The 21,740-nt window shown below is 45.3% G+C and overlaps 1 protein-coding gene across 4 annotated transcripts in view; it reads right to left on the bottom strand.

Annotated features, from left to right (window-relative positions):
* TMEM94 (transmembrane protein 94) overlaps positions 1-21,740 on the bottom strand; it is a 50,549-nt gene that overhangs the window by 24,732 nt on the left and 4,077 nt on the right. For all 4 annotated transcript variants that reach the window (XM_069032741.1, XM_069032743.1, XM_069032744.1 and 1 more), the window contains exons 2-10: positions 17,744-17,870; positions 6,174-6,293; positions 5,365-5,492; positions 4,651-4,787; positions 3,819-4,015; positions 3,056-3,207; positions 2,665-2,767; positions 2,277-2,363; positions 1,649-1,765 (exon numbers count right to left, since the gene is read on the bottom strand). In XM_069032741.1, the coding sequence (XP_068888842.1) occupies positions 1,649-1,765; positions 2,277-2,363; positions 2,665-2,767; positions 3,056-3,207; positions 3,819-4,015; positions 4,651-4,787; positions 5,365-5,492; positions 6,174-6,293; positions 17,744-17,767 (1,065 nt within the window). In that variant the 5' untranslated portion in view covers positions 17,768-17,870. The remainder of the gene's footprint in view (positions 1-1,648; positions 1,766-2,276; positions 2,364-2,664; positions 2,768-3,055; positions 3,208-3,818; positions 4,016-4,650; positions 4,788-5,364; positions 5,493-6,173; positions 6,294-17,743; positions 17,871-21,740) is intronic.

The raw sequence follows: 21,740 nt of genomic DNA, 5'->3' as shown, positions 1-21,740 counted from the left end.
AGTGCCTCAAGGTGCTTAAACTGTTAACTTAACCAGAGATGGTAAAAGGAGATGTGAGTAGTCACAACAGACCAGAATTTTGATTGACGTGCTCTTTGCTCTTAAATCTAGGAGACAAAAGATGTAAATGTTCCAAAGGCTGGAAATCAGATACTGCAAAAATTACCACAGAATGTCCATTTTTAACAGGGAAGGTAAATAGTTACTGAGACAACCTATCAAAGGCAGTACATGTTTTCAAACCGACAGCAAATTCCTTTCTAAAAGGAATGTTGCTGCAGTCCAACTGTAGTAATGCAGCTTGAGGCAGGGGCTTGTTTAGGGGGGCACTGGTTTGTGTCCTTTCAACCAGGCACAACGGTCACCTCCAGCCTTGAAAAATTGGGAATCAAACAGCTTGAACATGATAGGAAGGGGAAGAAGGTGGAGAAGTGGCCAAGTCGCCACCAAGTAGGCCAAGTGATTGGAGGAGAAAAGGGTCTTACCTGCTACATTTTGAACAGAGAAGAGAGAAGGAAGGAGGGAAATAGAGAGGCCAAGTGACTGCCCTGGTCAGGGGGTGAGTGACCAAGGCACATCACAACAGCTGTTCTGCAGCAGCAAGGATGGAGGATCATGTCTGAGATGCCACAGAAAGAGCTGGCTGGACAGACAGGGTTGCCTGGACAAGAAAAATGAGAAGACAGGAAAGGACAAAAGGAAGGTGCAAGTATGAGTGACAGGGCAAATGGGAATGTTGAGAATGATGAAGCAAGGAGGCCAAGGAGCTCTGGCTTTTCCCAGCTGAATAGCAAATTGTGAAGGGAAAGAGGGAGGCTTCGAAAGTACAAACCAAGTGACGCTGAGAATGGGTAGGAAAGGCAAAGTGGAAAAAACACTGAAAAGAGTAGCAAATGCTACTATGGGATGTAACATGTCCTTCCTCCCAGGACACAGGCAGCTTAGTCATGTACAACTAGAGGGAAAATAGAAAACACAGACCCAGGGCCACAGAGGCCAAGGAAGGACAAGAAGGAGAGAGAAACTCTGTCCAAGTAACAGAAATCAGCACAGAAGACAAACATAGCTCAGTGCATTTCATCAGCACTGCCACCAGGACAGAAGAAGGGACACCCAACAGCACATCCAACTCAGGATCCCACCCCATCAGACCACCAAACTCCACTCCCCAAACCAGCACAACCACCAGAAACTGCTCTTACTCCCTGACCTACTCAAAGGCCATGCCAGCAAACAAAGCCCCAGAGCCTCAGGAAAGGACTGTTCAGCCCACAGAACATTGCAGAGGATATGATGTATCACATTCCTTCTCAGTGGCTACACGTTGCCCAGATATAGCCACCACAGGGCATTTATCTCCATGTTGACCCCTGTGACAAATGATATTTATCTGACAGAAAGCACATGCCTTGAAGAGTTTTATGGAATCACAAGAGCTTCCTATCACCTTGGGATATCCGTAGAGAGGTTGAAAAAATTAAAGCATCTGTTCAAGAAGTAATGTTGTACTCCAGGGAGAGGGAACAGCTGGGACAAAGATCCAGCAAGGTTTTATAATTATGAAGACACATCTGCTAAATTCAGTGTGGTCACTTCACAGAACCTTTTCATCTCCTGCCCTTGTCTCTGCAATGTGGGAGAAACCTACCAGTGAGGTGGATGAGGCCTTGCTCATCTGGGCCAAGACTCTGGCTTCTCCAAAGGCTGTAGCAAGAACCCACAAGACAGGAAAGAGCAACGGAAGGATGGGTAAGACACCATTCACCTGAAAAAAACAATCTGTGATCACCAACAAGCACAGAGAGACAACAAGAAGCAGAATCTCCCACATGACATCTTTTCCACAACAGTGAGAGGATAAGGATAAAAAGCCAGGGCAGGAAGGAAGGGGACTGGAAGCAGTGCCAAACAGTGCACACCTTAGGGGAATTTACTGAAGGAGGCCAGGAATCAATCACACCAACTTGCAGCTGTTTTTCCTGCTGAATTTGGTGTAAAACTCTAATGAGTTTAAAGGCAAAGGATACCACAGATAGATATAGATATAGATATAGATAAACACATACATGGCAAATGAGAGAGCAAAACACTTAAAGGGAAGTCTATAAGGAATGGCCAGGGAAGTTCTATTGTCCTCCTCCATGGAATGCTCCTGGATCCAGCATGCTTCCAGATCCAGGATGCTGTCACAGGATGAATTAGGTCACTGAGGGAGGGAATCCATCTCGGTGGTGCTCTGGGGAGGAGGTGTAGTGAAGCTCAGAGCTCTCCTTTACCTGCAGCTGAAGAAGAGTGTACTGCCAGGAAGCAATTCCAGGAGCTTGGAAAATGAAGCGCACGGCGTTGGTGATCAGGAATCCAGCCTGCAATTCAGAGATGACACTGTCACCTAACTACCTGCACTTGCATGGAAGGGGTTTTCAGTGCCTTGTAACATTCTCAGGCCTGGGAAAGTATGAAAAATGTATTTGTGATCTGCTGCTGCAGTTCCTCCCTCCACTCTCATGGCTACATGGCTCAGCACCTCTGAACTGCCCAAGGTACACACAGAGTCAGCTGCATGAGTGAGCCTGGCCACAACTTCCTGTTGATGGCTGAAAATTCTTCACCTTTATTGACAACACATGGCTATTCTCAAGGACAAAGGCTTGGAATGAGACCCACCAGCACGATAGGGACGGCATATTTCAGCATCACTGACTGTACAGTGAACCTCTCATTATCCAGGGCTGTCACAGGCCGTGACAGAGCCATTTCCAGGCACCACCTAAAAAACAGAAAACAGCTTGAAATTTCAGCAACTAAGACCCTAACCCTTCACTTTCCTTGGATATAAACCTCCTAGCAGACCTGATTAGAACACTGTGCTCAGCCTATGCTATGAGGGATGGCTGTCAAAAGAGAAGCCAACATCCACAATAAGAGTGTGGCACTTGCCATGGCACATTTTCAGTGTTGCCAAGCAAACTCCTCAGGTCCCCTCACCTGCTTAACAGGAAGGCAGCAACAAGGACATAAACAGCTGGGCAGGCACTGTGCCCTGCATTTAACCCACCTGACATTATCAATTATTGGGGTCTTCAACACACGGAAGAGACGATAGAGCTGAGGGTTCTGAGGTCCCTTCTTCACTTCTCCCCTTGGAGAGGGCGGGGGTGAGAAGGGTGGAAATAGATCTCCAGGCTCCAGAACGATGTGCTCATCATCCTAGAGAAAAGGTCAGAGGCTTGTGTTCAAGTACATCTGGTTATTTCATGAGAATTGGCATTTGGAGTGAAATCAAACCCACCAGAGGTAAATTTCAAGCTTTAAACTTTTTCCAACCTTCTTCAAACAGCAAAATCTTTGTATAGATCTTGTAAGTGATTAGTTAATTTACTTCTACCCCAGGTATTTTATATTACCTTCTTTTATAATAAATCAGTAGTAAGGAGAAGGTCAAAGCAGACAAACTTTATTTCTGCACATAAAAAGCAGGATAAAGGACGGGGTTTGTATGTCATATTATCCTACTGGAGAGATTCACTCCACTTATATTTAGCAGCACATTACATTTTCCCCTTGACCTGGGAGAGGAGGAAATACAGTGCTTCTGTATAACATTAGTGTCTCCTGTCCAGTGGGTTTGGGAGTTCCTGGAGAAGATGCAGCCTGGCTAACTATGTGCCATCCTTGACTGAACTGGAATTTCAAGCTATTTTCAAGGTCAGAAGAAACCAAATACTCCCATAATCTGTACTCTGGGAATTAAGAGTATTAGCAAGAAAAACCTGGGAAATATATTGTTACAGGCCAGGGAAATTAGACAAGCAAGTTACCTTAATCCCTCTCAGAGAAGCAAATGACTCCTGGCCTGGCCTCAAAGCAACAACATCTCCTTCTACCAGGAGGCTCACGGGCAGGTTGACAAGATGCCCATCCCTGTAGGCCCAGTGAAGGGACCAGGATGGGGCATAAGGCATGTGAAGGTCAGGGTACATGGAATCTGGCCATTTCACCTCTTTGCCAAGTGAATCTGAAAGCACAAAGTGTGAAAGAATGAAGTGGCAGCAATTCTGGATTTTACATCCTGCAGTGGGCTATAGGTCCCCCAGTGCTAAGCTCAGCCCATTCCCATGATCTTTTATCATCTCCCTCTGTGATGGCTTTTCCCTTCTTTCTCCACCCAGTATTAGCAACTAAACAGTCATTTAAAACCCTGTACAACAGAAAAGCTAAAGGCTCTCCTTGAAACTGCCCCACTGGAATGAATTGCCCCCTCAGGTCCCAAAGCTCCCGTTGAGACGATGCTCATGCACAGCAATTTATTTCCTTCTGCTCTGTGTTGTGGTACAACCCCATGTGTTCTCCCCTCATCATCTGCTCAAGGCAGATATTTTTATAAGGATGTTAGGATTCAAATTACTCCAAAGCACAGCCATAACAGACGCCCACCTGGTAGCACACAGCTTGGAAGCACATGGCCACATGACAGCTCAAAATAATTATTTTACAGGACAGGCATGAGGAGAACACACTTCCCACAGCCTGTTTCCGTGCAACACAGGGGAAGGTTAGCAAGCTTAATTAGGAATGCATGTGATCAGGTTTGGGGAAAGATTCAATGGGAGGAAAACAAAGTGCAAACGGGACAGATGAAGGCGACCTCACCGTTTATCTTATCAACGATGGTTTGAAGCCTCCTCTCCACCTCTCTGCACTTCAGCCTCTCTTGACGCCCGATCATGAGGAGATCCAAGAGGAGCAGGAGGAAGAGTGCCAGTGCATTGACTATCTCAGCACCTTGGCTTCACACAGCAAAACAGGAGGAAGCAGAAAGCAGATGAGGTTTGAGTAAACGAGCAGAATACACTGCCAGACACCCACAGAGATAAACACACAACTGTCTGGTTGTTTATTCCCAAATCTCACAGATTTATGGCTCAAAAAGAAATGCATGATCATACTTCTTTAGGATAATGACACCAGAGAGGTCTGAAAGGACCCATCTCAATTAAGAAATACTTTACAAATATGGTCAAGGCATGTATGGCACACTAACTTCTCCCATCAGCCACTAAATTCTCTGGTTTCAAAATACTTCCTAACTATTATAATGCCCTAGGAGTTTTAAAGATCTAGGAATGCTATAGAAAAAAAAAACCTCAGTCTCTCCATAGGACACTCCCTGGGTCTATTAGAAGTAAAATTAAGCTGGCTGAAGTTCTGTGGAAGGGATTGATAGGGAATTACCAGTGTGAGTATGCTGATATCAAGACATCCAGACAGAACGAGGGACAACATTTATGTCAACCATATACAGTACTAAGATGATATAAAACTAGCAGCTGGCTTCAGTTAAGCAGCACAGGAAGCTTTGCTCACCTCCCCTGTGGCTGGCTCCCATAGCAGCACAGCAGCAACAGCACTGCCAGCAGCATCAGAGACGCACCAGGCCAGTGGAAACAGGAGCAGCGGTTACCATGGTACAGAAAACTGCTCCTCCACACCTCCTGCAAAGGGAGAGCAGCAGACAGTCAGCACTCATGGAACACAGAGCCAGACGTTTGGAAAAGCAGAGTGAGAAAGGGTAAAGGCAGCAGCTGCTGCTCCAGGGAGAACAGAACTTTGCAAAACCCCTGAACATGACACAGAGCAGCCCAGATCCATTGTGTGAATCCTACAGCACCAGTGGATGCTCAGCTGGGGAGTCTGAGTGAACACACTGCTTTTCTCTTGATTGGAAGAATGAAAAGGCTTCTGTGCCAGGCTGTCCCATTGTCACTGACCAACCAAGGAACACTTTTAAGCTCTGTGTATAAACACTGGCACTTTGTATTCAACACACACGCCAGGCAAACACGGTGGACAAGGGGAGACTGTTAAGCTTCACAGCACTTTATCTCCACCTGTGATGGACCCTCTAAGCTCACTGCCCTTGGCTCTTGAAGTCCTTAGATCCTTCACATGGCAAGAGGCATCTTCCCAAAACTCTGGCATCCAGGAGAGAAGTGCTGACAGAAGCATACCCTTAGACAGATTCCTTGCTTTGCTCCCAAGGACTTTAGCAGTTCTACACCTGGACACTCTGCAGCTGCACTCTGGAGGGGAACGCAGCCAACTTCTGTTTAACCCTCATCTTTACTTTGAGAAGGGGAGACCGAGTGCCCAACTTGTGCTGTTAGGTGCCTCACCTTCCATGAAGTCCCTTTTTTCCGTTCCTTCTGATGCCCCTCCAGCAGTGCTGACAATTGGTCTCTCAGGATCGTGAGGGCTTTCTTTGTGGTAAGGCCCAAACTTGAGGTCATCTCATCCTGAGGTGCCAGAAAAATAAACTGGTTAGTGCTTCCCTATTTTCCTTTTAGGCTTTCTCCTGGTGGCTGACAGAGCAGCTGACTGTGAATGCCCTGTACTCAGCAGCAGCAGCCTGATTCTCCGTTTTCCTGAAATCATCTTCCCTCCTGTGAACTTTAGACTGCTGGCTGGAATTAGAGCACTTACACAGTATCAGGTAAACAAACCAGTCCTGACTGTGCTGATAAATACTTTATCAAAGAACAATACTAAGTAATTTCTGTGAAACAAGATCTAATCGGTAGAGGCTGAGGACAATACAAACAGAGGTTATGCAGGCTTGAACTGGTGTCAGCTTGTAGAGAGAACAGAACACAGTTATGGTAGAATTTTAATGATACAGGATGAATTTGTTAACAACACTAACAACTAAGTAGTAGAATATCAGCAATTCAAAACAAGAGTGGTCCAATTTCCACAGCTGCTCACTACAGATTTTTATTTGTGAGTCAGGCACCTCCTTGGCTACTTTGATGCAGAAGCTCCCAGATTTAAGTGCTAGGCTGTGGGTCAGTTCAGGACCAGATATGACCCCACCATCAACTCCTCCTTTTACAAGAGCAAACACCGGAGTTTTAAGTGCTGAGCTGCAAGAGAGATATTTGGACTTGCAGGAAGCACAGAGTTCACAGCACCTCTCCCTCAGCACTCACTAAAGAGGCAGCAGTCCCAAAAGACACATCCCAGGAGTGTGCCATATGGAAAACACCCCCATAAGATGCTGATAACAACAAAGTGGGGTAAACACTTGCATTTCTGGGGCAGGAGCATGAGCACTTTCCTTTCTTTCAAATCACAGATTGCAGTGAGGTACTGTGGGCACCAGATCACTGACAGCAAATCAACAGGGAAGAGCAGGTTGGTGTCCATGAGAGGGCTGCAGCAGGGAACTGGTAAATAAAAGTTCTCCTGGGCATTTAATGTTTTAATACAAACACATTGAGCATGTACAGCACATAGTATATCCTGCATGTTGGAAATGTTCAGGTGCGTCATACTGTGCACAGAATACAGAACTACTGAACGCAAACTGACAGGAAGTTTGTCCCTCCTGTCCCCACCAGTGTGATACAGCCCAGAGCTCAGGCAGGAGCTGCAGCTCTTCCAGCTCTTGTAGCTCTTCCCAGCCCTGCCAAACCCACCATGCTCTCAAACCACAGCAGTTCTGCTCCTCAGGAGCTGCTTGCACACACCCAGCTCTGCAAGTGCAGCTTGGCTCTGATCTTTTCTTCCTGTTCCTTAACTGCATGGTTTCGTGATGAACATTTACTGGAAACTAATCTTGGACTTCAGACTCATTTGCACTGATGGTCCAATCCAAAACTGTAAAGCAGTGTTGAGGAATAGCACAAAAATTCTCTTTAAAATACCATCTACCACACACACACACTCTCCCCGCCTATCAGGGACAACCTGAAACAGCAAATTCTGTCCAGGCAGGGTCCAGCAATGCTGCTTTAGCTGCACTTTTACAGAACTAAAAATAATCCTGCTGCAGTTTTCATTCTCTGTGTCAGTTTTAGGAATAGAGGAAGCAGTTCTGTGTTGTTCTTGGAAGCAGCCCAGGTAACATCAGCACAGGACTAAACGTAGGAGTCTCTCAAAGACTCCCAGAGGAGAAGATGGCAGTGGAGCTGGCACCAGCCATGCTGCAGCACCATGGAGTGCTGGAAACAGCAGTGTCTGAGAACAACACCAAGCAAGGAACAATCAGGCTTCTCTCTTGTCTGGCTGCTGCCTGTTTGGGGCAGAGCAAGGCACCCACAGAAATATAAATCCTCTCCAACATGGGGAAAGCAGACAGATAAATAAAACACACAGAACAGAAGGCAGAAAAAAATAAGAGGGATTTGAACTGAAAAGCAAAGTCTGCTTAGCCACTGAGCTGGTTCCAATGGCCACATCAGAAGCTACAGAAGAAATGAGAGGAAAGCTGCACTTAATGCCAACCTCTACTACAGCCATACAGTGCCTGGAAAGAGAAACTGCCACAGCACAGCAGGCAGCAAGCACAAAAAGGCAGCAAATCCAGAGGTAATCAAAAAAGGTTCCTGAAACACCTGCACACCTGCTCCAGACTTTACACAGGAGTTACTGGTTTGGCATAGTGTCAGTCAAGATAAGGGCAGCCACAAAGAATGTGGCTGTAGCAAGTGATAAAGGACAAGTGCAGTGTGGCAGGGCTGGGGAAGAGGAAGGGCAGGAATTGTTAAACACCCATCCTGACACTCAGAACATGGAGTATTTGGCAAAGGAGGCAAAGCCAGTCTGGTAAACAAACACTCTAATACTGTGAGTGAGGACTGCTGTGGGTGAGCATCAAGGGCAAGAGCCTGGGACCCAAGTGAAAGGGACAGGCAAGAAGAGCCACCCTGAGCTCCAGGCAAGGGGCAGCTCCAGGTTTTCACAACAAGAGCTGCCCTGCTAAGTCATCAACTGCTAATGAGGCGTTTTTCAAATGCCCTGAAGTAAACCTTTGTATATGGCAAACCCAGGCGCTCTGAAACTGTCCCAGAGGGATCTCTCCAGCCTTTCATCAGCTGCAAGTGCTCTTCCTGCCACAAACCAGGAAGTGAGCACCCCAGGGTGAAGAAGCCATTCACAGGAGGTGTCAGTTCATTAATAAAAAAACCTCAACATTCACATCTTTGCTTTGGAAAGTTACATTCAAAGAGAAATCCGCAAATTTTCCGGTCCAAACAGAAACAGCAAGATACCTTCCCACCCAGCTGCCTTAGCATAGCATTTCCTGTGAAGAACAACAAAGAAAGAGCAGACAGTAAATTGCAGGTTACAGTGAAAACAAACCCCTGATGGGTATCAGGAGGCATTTTAAAAGGCTGTACTTTCCTTTTGCCTGGGCCTAAAGGCAGAAAGTCCTAAGGAGAAAATGAGCAGTTGCTTCCTCCTTTGCCCCGGAGAGCACAGGAACCTCCAAGTGCACTTAGGGCTCCTCTGGAGCTGACCCCTGCCCTGGCCATCCCAGCCTCAGTGTGAGAGGCATGGCTGGAGCCAGGTAAAAAAGGGATGATTGCATCCTTCTGCTTTGGGATGATACCAGGGCTCTCAGGGGTTGTGATCTGTGGGATGGCTGTTAAGGAAAAAACAGTGCAGGACATTTCCTTTGAGAGTGTGATTTTATTTTCTAGAGGCAGTGAATGTGCTGAGGTGTGGACCGGATGGAAACATGAAAAGATGTGTGAATTTCTCCACTCGTAGTAAATATTCTACTTGTTAAATTACTGCTTAGCTTGCCTGAAAACATTAGGGAAAGGGAACCTGACAGAGACCTTGCAAATGCCCAGGTTTAGGAGCTGGTTTGGCTCTTCAGGAAGGAAACAAGAAGCAGCTCAGAGGCAGGAGATGAGGAATCACAGAATCTGTAGACTTTTCTTTGCCTTGTCCTTTCAGCTGAGCCTCCATAGTTTGACAGGGGTAAATTGGTTGTCAAATATCGAGGAGTTTGTTAAAATCCATAGCCTTGTCTGGCTCATGGCAAATAGGTTCTCTTTGCCTTCCTCAGGGGTTGCAGCAGCATTTTCAGACTGATAGGTAGGAAAAGTGTGGTTATTTTCTGATTTTTCCTCCCACAACGTGAAGTTGTTCCCGAGCAACACCACCCCCCCATGTCTGCTTCCTGCAGCCCACCTTCATCCTCACACAAATTCATCACTGAGCTCTCTTCCTAAAATTCCCATCTTGTTCTTTTACACATAGAACTGCTTAAGATTACCTTGAAAGTTTATCAGCTATCTCACATTCTCTGCTATCTGATGAAAGACAGGTCTTGCAGCTTCCTTCCAGAGGAACAAAGAAGTAGAGCCCAGAATGTGTACAGAGAAATGGACACAAAATACTAGTATATTTAAGTCCTCTTATATTTTCCCACAGCCATTACACATCCATAGTAGCATATTTATTTGTTGTACCAGTAAATGTTGATATAATATGTGCCAAATATTTTTTTTAATAATACTGGAACACAAATATGTTCCTTGCTTTCCAGAGCAAAGTGGGTTGAATCATCCTCCATCCTCTGTGGATTCAGACTCTTGCAGAATAAGGGCTTCTCACCAAGATTGCTGTATACTTGAATGTAACTGCCTTTACAAAGACTGTTTAAACAAGTAAGTGAACAGAATACAAAATATTTGCTACAAGTTTCAATTCTCATAGACTGCAGATCCACCCCTCTGATTGAGAGTGGTGGAAAACCCCTGCAAGGCAGTTGTCAGACTGTTTCCCTCTTTCCAGGCTGCACTCACTAGGTTCCTTTTATAACACCTCTACTCAATTGCTTTTCAGATCTGAACAGTTGGAGGTGGGAAACTGGGCAGCAGAATGTTCTTCCTTTTTCTGAGAGCTATTTTGCATTCCTTAGCAGAAAAAGAAGGCAGTTTTTAATTTAACAATGACACTTTGCAGGCGAATAATCTACTACAGGGATTACACCTCCTGAAATGTAAGCATTATTCACAGGTTCAAAAACACACAATAAGGAGTAACTCCACCAAATATATTTGCATTTATTACTCTAAGTCCAATTCTTATTTAGGATAAGTCACAATATGACACAAAGTCGGGTTTTTGGGTCTGATCAGAGAGGATGACAGACATCAAATACATGACAGCACACAATTTCTTGGGGTAGCATTTCATACAGCAGCCTAGTGCTAGAGAGGGATTTATTCTTGTTCTACAGCAAATCACACATCAGGATGCTACAGCTCCTGTAATCAGCAGCTGCTGATTTAGTGCTTGGACTGCCTGAAATGGCTCATCCCTGCTTCAGAGTGACACAGATGGAACCAGCAGAGCCAATGCATCAGTCACTCTGGGCACAAATTTCCCTTTATTGCCCCATCCTTGGTCCCAATCTTGCTTTCTGTCTTTCTTGGTGCTCTTGGCTACTTTTCCTAAGAGATAGATCCCTGAGTCCAAGCAAGAACGCTTCTCTAGTGACCCAGGCTACATCAATCATCCCCCCTGACACATTCCTACTCCATGGGATGAACTTTTGATTAAGATTCTGGACTGTCAGGACAGCTGGATTCTCTAATTCATTCTGTCACTGGTTTCTGCATGACAGTGGGAAAATCAGATACTCCTCTGTGCCTTAGTTTCTCATTCTGTGATGGGGCTACCAACTCCCCACCAACTGTTGTAATTGTGAAGGTTATAACATTCACCAGCCCACCTGAACGCTACTGGAAAGCTCAGGAAAAAGAAATGTATGTTGATATCTGCACAAATCAGGCAGCTCCACCAAGCAGACCATGGCTCTGTGGGGACCACTGCCTTTAAACCTGGACATGCTGGGAAAAGCACCAGAAGGCACAAGGAACACAGCTATTGAACTTGGTTTGAATGCACCTGACATGAGCTTGGCAGCACAGCTTAGCTGTTGGTGGTCTCAAATCAGGTGAAACAAGCCAAGTCTTCAGCACAGCAGTGCCCAAGTTAATGGACAGAGCAATAGGCAGCAACTATCTCCTTCCCCCTCCCTGTGCAGCCCAGGATGAAAGGCAGCCCAGACCTCCCGCTGCCCCCAGACAAAAGAGCCCCCCAGTTGGGTAACTGGGTGCCTGCAGGGGCTCCAGTGTGGATGCTCTGAGGCTCCCCACAGCTCGTGACTAACAGGGCCTGCAGATTCCCCCTGCAAAGAGACAGAGCTGCAGGAGCACTGAGCTCTGAGATGTGGCCAAAGCAGCGCTCGCCAGCCTGAATCACTGCTGCACTTTTCTGTGCACAGGGTCCATTTTAATCCACTCAACAACATCCACATTTTATGCTCTCCATAAAGCATGGAGTAAGATGCCAACAGGCACAATCAACCTTTCTACAGAGGTAATGCAAAGCCCAGCACTTTACTTCTCCCCAGTAGCAGCCCAGCAGCAAAGAAAGAGGCAGCTGCTCCCCAGGAAACAGCCCAGTTTGGAATTGTACGTTCCTCAGTCCGTCCCTTCAGTCCTGTTTGCAGCAGCAAATCCCCAACCATAGTTACCTGTCCCACCAGGCTGCAGGATGAGGCAGGGTCTATGCAGCACTTTGAAGCACTACACAATTATTTAGCTTTAATTACTGTAATTTAGCCAGTTGCATTACTCCTCCAAGTTCAGAGAGCAGTTAGGGGTCTGTATTTATCCTGGCTTCAACATGCAGCAGTGCTTTATGCCAGTGCAGAGATCCCTCCAGGGAATGCTAATCCCCTCCCAGAGGCCAGCAATGCTCAGAAATCCACAGAACTTCAGCACATCTTTCATCCCCTTGAGAGCTTCCTTCCCATCCCCACTTCTTCAGCTGAAGACTTTGGGGACTAAAATGATGATCCAGCCTGGCAGTTGTACTGCTGGATGGATCCCACAGGGATAAGGAGGTTCAACAGTTACAGATCAAAGCCTATAGAAGCAACAGACAAATTTAAGCTGTGAGGCAGAGGGGCAGCAAAGCAGGAGTCAGCACCTAAATTCCTGTGTGGATCTTCCTGTTGGTCCTGGGGTTAAAACTGCAGTTTGTTTAAAACAGTTTCTTTTCCCCGTCACTGCCAACAAGAAGCTATTCCCTAGCTAAAATCATCACTCCCTGTTTCATGTCCTGCCATAACCTCTTTCCCCAAAACCTCAAAGCTCTTCATGCCCCATCACATCAGGCAGGATGCAGGCTGGGGAGGGAGACAGGGAAAGCCATTTTGAAATTAAATGTTAAGGGAGAGGAACTTACTTTGCGACATTTGCCTTGGTGGGGGATCCAGAGATCAGCCTGTTTGAAGAGCATCTGGGCTAAATTCCTGCACCACTTCTCCAGCAACTTGCACTGCTGCTGCTCTCCAAAAATGAGAGAGCAAAGAGGGAGAGCAAGACTGTGCAGAGCCCAGCGCCGCAGAGAATGAGACAGAAGCAGCAGAGTGAAGCACCAGTCTGCTGATTAATTCAGCCTGTTTCCAGTCACGCTGCAGATCCAGCAAGGAGGCGGCGGATAGGGGTGGGGGATGAGGGATGAGGGAGGATGAGGGATGGAAAGAGGGGGAGAAAAAAGCAGAGAGAGAAGAAAGTTTGCCCAGGATAGCACCAGATGTCTGTGAGAATGGTTCATTCATCAGATGGAGCCGACACAGTGAGGATCCCTGGGCTCCCTGCCTGCAGAGCTGCATATGCATGCACAGGAAGGAATGATGCTGACAGACAGGGGTCTGTGCAAAAGCAGATGGCAAATTAGGTAGGACAAAGTGCTATAAAATATACTACAGGGGAAAGAACACCTGAATAGGCATGGAAAATGACTAAATTGAAACCAAGAGACCCTGGAATACTAACTGCCCCACAGATGACTCCCCAGCTTTGGATTCAAGCTCAATCAAAAATAGAAGTATTTGCTATTTAAACAAGTTGAGATGGTTACACATCCCATCTGAAGTGTTCCCTCCCTTTTCTCTTGTTGATAAAGAATGCAGCAAAAACCCCTCTCAGCAGCCCATATTCATCCTGAACCACACAATCTGAACTAAAACGTGCACATAAACTCACCATAACCATGCCTGGGGCTCCACATTTACCTGGGCACGGCAAAGGATTAGTGTAGATAGGGAAGGGCTGGGTAGAACAACAAGGGGATAAAAAGGTGAAGAAGGAATGAGCCTTCTCTCTCATTCTCATCTTTTACAGGAATGTTTCCTTCTCATTGTTATAAGTGACTTTTTACATAGCTCCTGCTTCAGTGCCGTCCTAATTCTGTCTGGGGCTTCCTAGTTCTGCAGAGCAATCACTAGAACAACTGCTTTCATTCCACACAGAAAGGGGTGAAGAACTGGCCCAGCCAAGCACCACCTCAATAGCTTGCCAAGGATTATAGCTAGCTGGTACCAAACAGGACAGGCACTGCAAAGGCTTCCAGTCTCAGCATATTTTGCAGCTCTGAAGACCATGTACAGGTGTCAGGACTCATCTAACCTGCCTGGACAAGCTCTTCACTTCCTTTCTTTTCCTGAGGTTCAAATGCCTCAATAGGCACAGCCCATATTATCTGTTTTAAGCCTGAAGGGCAGAGATTAAGTGGCCTCAATATTCACAAGAAACCCAACACAGGGTCTGGTTATCACCTGTGTGTTGGCACTGAGTTACACATGGATGTGTAATCTCACAAACCTCTTAGAGCCAAAGCAAACGGAAGCAGACACTTTGTATTTATTTCATGTAACTTCGGGAGAAAGTACAAGAGAGAAAGAGGCAAAACATCCTTTATCCTTCTGCAGGGCATTTTGTTTCCTAGACAACAATTTTAAACTGCAGAAAACAAGAAAATGTCCTAATGGCACAATTTTCCTTCCTGCCTGCTAAGGAACTACTCACCTACTCCTTTCAACACAAAGAAAAAAGGAGAGAAAAAAGAAAAGATCAACAACAAGATGGGGTGAGAATGGATAAACCTTCACACAACACACTTGTAATATCCCTTCTTTATCACAGTGCTTGCTGATTTGTTTCCCATGGCTTTGTACCTTTTGGAGACTCGAATGAAAGTGAATAAAACAACTTGCTTGTGCAATCCCAGGAACAATCCTTGTGCTTCATGCAGCTAGAGGTCCCAACCTCAAAACCTCCAGCTTTGGTCATGGACACAAATGGAATTGGATCAAATTGCTTCTTCTTGTTTACCCCACTGCTGAGAAACCTTGCTCTAAAGTGTTTTGTGTAGGGCAGTAACTTGTACTATGTAGCTTCCTTCTGATATCAACTGCTATCAGAAATTGCATCTGGAAATGCATTTGTGCATTAAATAATAGAATGAAAGAGCAGAAGACAAAAACTTGGGATCTGAAGATAAAACTGGGAGTTGAAATAAAAGGCTGAGTACAAAGGCAGGGACTGACCTATACAAAATCTGCAGCACAGATGAGAGACGCCTGTGGAAAAAGGATTGGTCTTTGAAAAGGCCCTTGGAAGAAGAGCTGAGCTTTTAGAGAACAGCAGGGAATAAAAACAGAGACACAGTCACTGGCAGGATGAGAAGTGGCAAAGGACTTGGGCTACTTTTCAGTCCAAAGGTAGGACTGTAGCTCTTGTTAGGCAACCTGGAACAAGGACCAACAGTGCTGGAGCTGCAGCGATGTGGAGCACAGCACAGGCTCCCTGAATACGTTTCCAGGCTCTGGCCAGGAGGCACAGTGCTGTATCCAGGCTGCAGCAATTACACTGGGACAATACAGCTCAGTTGTTATGGGTAACTGAGCAGTGGATGATGTCAATAATTTTTATTAGTTGTGTGGCTGCAAATCCAGCCTACGTCTAATGCAACGCAAACTCAGGAGCCTCCCACTGTCCTGGGGCAATCAGTGCTGCTCTCTCAGTATGGGCTCAGTGGTCTTGGAGCAGAGATTCTGGCACCTGTCACAAGAATTAAATTCACTTCAGAAATACATAGAAAATTAAAAAGTCAGAGGAAGAGGAGAAAGAACAAGATATCAGCACATTTAATTTAAGAAGGTTTTGGCTCTGGTCCTAAAATACTCTCTGCCTTTCTCTGTGCTGTCTGGTTTCTGGCAAAAACTGGAAGGCAGCCTGCATTACACCTGACAAACTCTGATCCTCAGCCATTCCTGACAAGGGAACTTATTAGCCAACTGGAGCCAGAGGACAAGTCTCTCATCTGAGTGACAGATGTCTGTGCTGCAGCAGTGCTCTGAGCACGTCTCCTGCTCCAGGAGTGCTAACTCTCCATCACACATGTATATTGAAGAGATTGCTTTCAACCAGATTTGGGACTGATGTTTTCACGTGGGTTCATTTTATTTTTAGCATTTTAAAATAAACCTAGCACACTGAATTTACTGCTGAGGTTACAAAGCAGGTTAATTTGTTCCTTTATCAGTGTATATGTGTCCAAGTTCTTCACTTTAGGAAGATGGATTCCACCTTAAAGGGGGTGAAACAAGGATCTACAGTATAAAAAAAAAAAAAAAACAAAAAGGAGCAAACCCCTTAGCACCAAACAATAATTACAGAATGGTTTTGACTGGAAGGCGCCTTAAAGATCCTCTAGTTCCAAGCCCCCTGCCATGGGGTTGCTAAAAGGAATAAAAGGAATAAAATTGTCTTTCCTCAGAATCCAATCAAAATTAGTTGCAAAATGCAGCTTTATGTATCTATGAGTTTTTTTAATTCCTATTGAAAAGATTGTGGTGATCTCTTGCCTTCATTTTTAACTCCCATTCCGAAAGGAAGGAGAAAAAATTTCAGGAAGTCAGGAGAGGAGGTTCGGGCTTGAGAACACCATGATTCCCTCTGTAACCTCCTTGTCAGGACACTTTCCTAATAGGCCTTTTAAAGGTCTATTACAATACCATCCATGCTGCTGCCTGTCCAGCAATTTGATACGATCTTCCTGCATTGTACAGTGGAGAATGTCATATGAGAAAGATGAACCACAGATAGTGACCTACAGTGAAAGTGTCCCCACTATGCCCTGCTCTCTGTGGTGCTCTCAGATCCTACACAGAACACACCCCTGCACAGAGTGGTAAGTGCATCATCTCTTAAAATGATCAATACCAGATTAGCCCATGATGTCACTAACAAGAGAATAAGCAGATAATTGTCCTCATTGGAATGTTAACTCCATGGTAATAAAGCAGTTTGATATAAAGTAACATAGGTCAAACACGTCCTCTGAGCACTCCAGCACCAAGAGGCTTGGGGCAGGAGTGAGCCCAGGCTTTCCTGGCCCAGCACAGCTCAGAGCAGAAAGCCAGCAAAGAAGCAGTTAAGTAAGCAAGTGCCACAGCTGATGTGAAAAACTGACCTTTAAAAGTCACTTACACTGCTGTAGTATCTTTTAGAGCTGATCTGAGTCTAGGTGAGTCCCTAACAGGTACTTTGCACTAATGAACAAAACCACTTCTCACTGCTGCAAACAAAACAGCAAGGAAAGGGATGCATGGAGAAAACAGAGACAGCCAACAGATGAAAGCTCACAGTATGGTGGGGAAAGGGACCCCAGAGGGAAAAGCCAAGAGTGCTCTCTCACCAGAGCTGGCTGAGACCCCAAGTTACCACCAGCAAAACTGGACTCAGATTATTTATTTACAAAATCTTCCCAGTGAATTCAGCCTCTCAAGTAAAGCAGAGTTGAGTGTCCATGGGAATGGAGCCCCAGCTTAAGAGTTTGAGAGACACAGCAGATGTGACACTGGACACCCCACCTGTGCTCTTCCACCATGGTTGCCTCAGTCCCAGCCTGCAAACAATTTCCCTGCTGATACAGGGATGTGAAGGTGACAGAACTCTCAACTTCTATACTAACCATGGATTATACCACTACATAATAATGCCACCTGGTGAATCTTGACCCAAAACAATAAAGACATTTAAAAGGACTCAACACTTAAGTTGGGTGTGACTGTTATCAGCCAACCTACCTGACACTTCTCCTTGAGGTCCATGGCTGTGCAGTTCTGTAAGCATGTCCAGCAAAAGGGGACTGCTCCTCAGGGGAGAATGTCTCCTAGGTAGAGAAGAGCTTGGCTACATTTACCACATCACCATCTGTAGAAACAGAAGGGGAAGCAGTCAAGTCTCCCACATCGCTTCCTTTAGGATAAGAAAGTGATGAAATTCACAAAATTCAAATTACAGAATTGGTATTTAAAAGGAGAACTAGAGAAAGTCCTTCTAATAGTACATCAACCCACCCTGTAACTCAGAAGTCAAGCCAGCTTAACTCTCCCCAAAATCTGGCATCCATAGATGAATTAAGTTCCCTGCAGTGCAGAGTAAGAGTATTATCATAGTCCTGACAGGCTTTTGGGCAAGCCTCCAAAACAAGGCTGATAAAGCCTGGATTCCACCAGGTGTTGGAGCAAGCTGTCACCCACTGCTATTTGTCTTGTTACTCTTATCTGCCAGGAGCTTTGTCCAGCTATTCTCTAATGGAGCCAGCAATGATTCTTCCATTTGCTGAACATCACATCCAACCTCAGACAAGGTGCTGGGCTGAGCATGGATCTGATAACCAGTAAGTAGGCCGGAAGTCCTAAAAACAATTCCAGATGACCTCAGATCTAGGCCTTTTCTCTTTTTAGCAAAACTGGGACTCTAACAGAATTGAGGTAGTAAGCAGCTCTGGAATTCACATCCTTCTTCTAACTAACCCTCCTCTACCTCCCATGGCACAAATTTGTTCTCCTTTCACAAAATGTCTTTTCTGATCAAAACAAAGGATCTGTGTACATTGCTCCAGAGGACTCTCTTACATATAAACACAACATGATCCTATAAGATTATGCTATGATTGTCTTGGGAAACTCTTTCTGTTGGTTAGTAATTCTTGGTTCTATTTTTTAATATCACACAGAAGCTCAGGGCTTGGACATACCCTTCTCCTAAATCCAAATAAACAAGGAAGCAGCTAGATATGCAAATCAACCCAAACCACCCACACATCTCATAGATACAAAGAGACTGGCCTTTGCCAGCTGGGATTTACTACCCTGGTTTATACAACACTGCCTTCTTCAAAGAAGGATTGTGGAGAGCCCATCCTTGTGGCAGTCACCTACAGCACTGCTCTGACAATGCTGCATAATTTCAAGGAAAACAAAAGGCATCCAAAGCTTACTCAGAAAGCCACTCTGTCCCACTCTGCAGAGTTCGATTTCAGTATTTCCTCTCCTGCAGGCAATCCTGCACCTGCATTCTGGGGGGGAAGCAGCAGGCATTCAATATTCAGAGTGCTGGTTACCAAAGACCTGCCTGCAGAACCACAACCAGCACCTGCAAGTGCCATTTTTTGGCTGCCGGGCTGGTTGGCATGAGCCACCAGTCTGGACTCTGCCCTACTTTTCTGTTCTGTGACCCTTTCAATGTGCACACAACGAGGGAATAAAGTTATTTTCAGTCACTTCATATCCCTGCCAGGCCAATTAGCAACTGCAAAGAGAAGATCAGACAAAGTTACTGGAGTGAAGCTGACAAAGAGCTCCCAGCAAAGTGCTGGGAGTGGGAAGGAGGAAAAAGTACTTTTGTGTGTTTGCACACAGCAGTTTAGAGCCTTAGTATCTTGCCTTTAATGTGAGAACGACTTCAGCATAAGGGAAGGCAAGACAAGATGATTTTAAGGAGAAATGGTCACTAACAATAAAAGGACTAAGATAAACCCATGATTCTTCTTTTTAGTCCCTTCCGAGAGAAGATTTGTTAGTTGATCTACTGAAAGACTTACGCACCGTGCTCTCACTTGTTCAAACAAAACTAAGAGCCTGAATTTCTCTCTGGTTCTGGATTTCAAAAGCATCCAGCAGGAGTGGGTGGCTCTGGCTGGAGGGCAGGGGGCTGAGCTGGGCAGGAGGCAGGATTTCTGCACTGCCCTCAGTGACATTCTGGTTCTGGCAGCAAACTGAAATGTGATCCTGAATGCAAAACACGCCATTCCCTAAAGTTCACAGCACATCATCTGCATGCTTAGGAACACACCCTGGAGTCCTTCAGTGCTAGGAAGCAGGAAACACACCAAGGGTGTTAAAAATACAAAGGATTGTTTGGAATGAGTGAATATTCGCTGTTTAGAGAAATTCAGAAGCTGTCATAATGGACAATATAACGAGCTTGTGAAAATAATCCGTGGTGCACAAAGCACTGCTTCATCATCATACATGTTCAGGGCTTCTCCAAAATTTGAACACACTGACCAACCCAGAAGCAGTTTAGTTTTTCTCACATCCCAAATTTAAGGTATCAGCAACGGTAGATTGTAGACATTTCGCACACAGAAAGCAAGAAGGCAAGTCTTCCCCGTGCCAATCCAGATACACAGAACAAGGAGAACATTTAACTTTCCAACGTTTCAAAAGGGTTGTCATTTAGAACCAAAAATTCCAAACAGCTAATCCCAGATAGGTTGGGATATCTTAGTTTTGGGTTAACTGAAGCCAATAGCAAAGACAGGCTAGGATGATGAACCAACCTCCCTCAATTTCTGCACCTGGACTGGCACTGGAGCCATAGAAGATGTGATTTGCAAGCTTTCTTTTAAATGCAAAATTTATCAAAACAAAACTGCAAGAATTTTGTCATTCCAACTAAACACCTCACATGCATTACAGAGATCTTGAAAACATTCAGGAAACAGTTCCACACACTGAGGCTGCAGCAATTTAATAAATTCTGGAGGCAGCCTGTAGATCTGCAGAGCTGTGCATCCACTCACTCCTGACCCTGCACTGTCCTTGTGTGCTCCCCTCCCAGATTCCTGTTTCAGGGCCTACTGCAATTTCCACCTCCAGACACGTCTCTGATCATCCCTACCCTGCTGCAGGGACTCTCCACACTCTGGACTCACCCTAGTTTTGTGCACTGCTATTCCACACTGGAATATCTGCTTCCTTCTGCCCTCCCTGTTCTTATCTCTCTTCTGTCTGCCCAGGCAATTAGTCACGTCGACATGTTACACTCTGCAGGACAGAAATGAAGTGGGGCTGCTTTGCTGGGACATGTTGGAGGGTGTTAAATATTCAGCCACAGACTATCAGAGATGCTTGAAGCTGTGGCTGCACTAATCAGACACCATGTGCTCCCAGTGCAGCCAGTTTACCCCTTTCCCAGCACACTCCATTCTCCCCAGCATTTTCAAGCCTCGAGCAGTTTGTGAAACTTGGGAATGGCTGGATGTGGTGTTCAAGTGTCATCATGTTGCATTCAGCCTGAGAAATATTTCCAAATCGTTGGGTAAGAGTGAAACCCAGGACAGGGTTCACCAAATAATCCAACACTAACAGCAAGCCAACTGTCTGGAAATCCTGTATGCCAAAAACAGCCAATGGTTATCCCAGAGCTGGGGGGAGAGGTCTGCAATCCACTTTAGAATATCTCTATTTTATACAACTGAGTGAGTTCGGTGCCTGGGTTGCCACGTGTGACTGATATCCTTTTCAAATTGAAAAATACATCCATATCCCCCCTGCAACTCGTTTCTGTTTGGATATGCCCTGAGCAAAGAGCAAGTCTTGTAGCTTGATCTGAGTATCAACAAGCATTTGAAACATCCCTCTGGACAGAACTTTGCAAGGGTCCTTTCACCCTTTTCTTTACCAGATCATCTCTTGAATAGCAATGTGTTCTGCAGCCAGTGTATTTACGTTGGTAAAAATACCATGGCTCAGATTTTCTTTTGAAATCCAAGGATTTCAAATCACTTAACCACCAGTGTGAGATAGCAGAGTTGAATTTTAATAAAAAACTATACAGCATAATATATTACTTACTGAATTTATAAAACAACTAGCAAACAGAAAGATCAGGTAATTATAGAACCTATAGACAGTTGGCAAGAAAAGTATGTTTCAGAAGCTGCTGTCTTTAGGGAGCAAAATAAATCAACTTAATGATACTATTTTCCCTAAAGTGTTCAATCACTGATGC

Source organism: Aphelocoma coerulescens, chromosome 18 (assembly GCF_041296385.1).
Source record: "Aphelocoma coerulescens isolate FSJ_1873_10779 chromosome 18, UR_Acoe_1.0, whole genome shotgun sequence".
NCBI lineage: Eukaryota > Metazoa > Chordata > Aves > Passeriformes > Corvidae > Aphelocoma > Aphelocoma coerulescens.
This window is presented reverse-complemented; position numbering and strand designations above follow the sequence as displayed.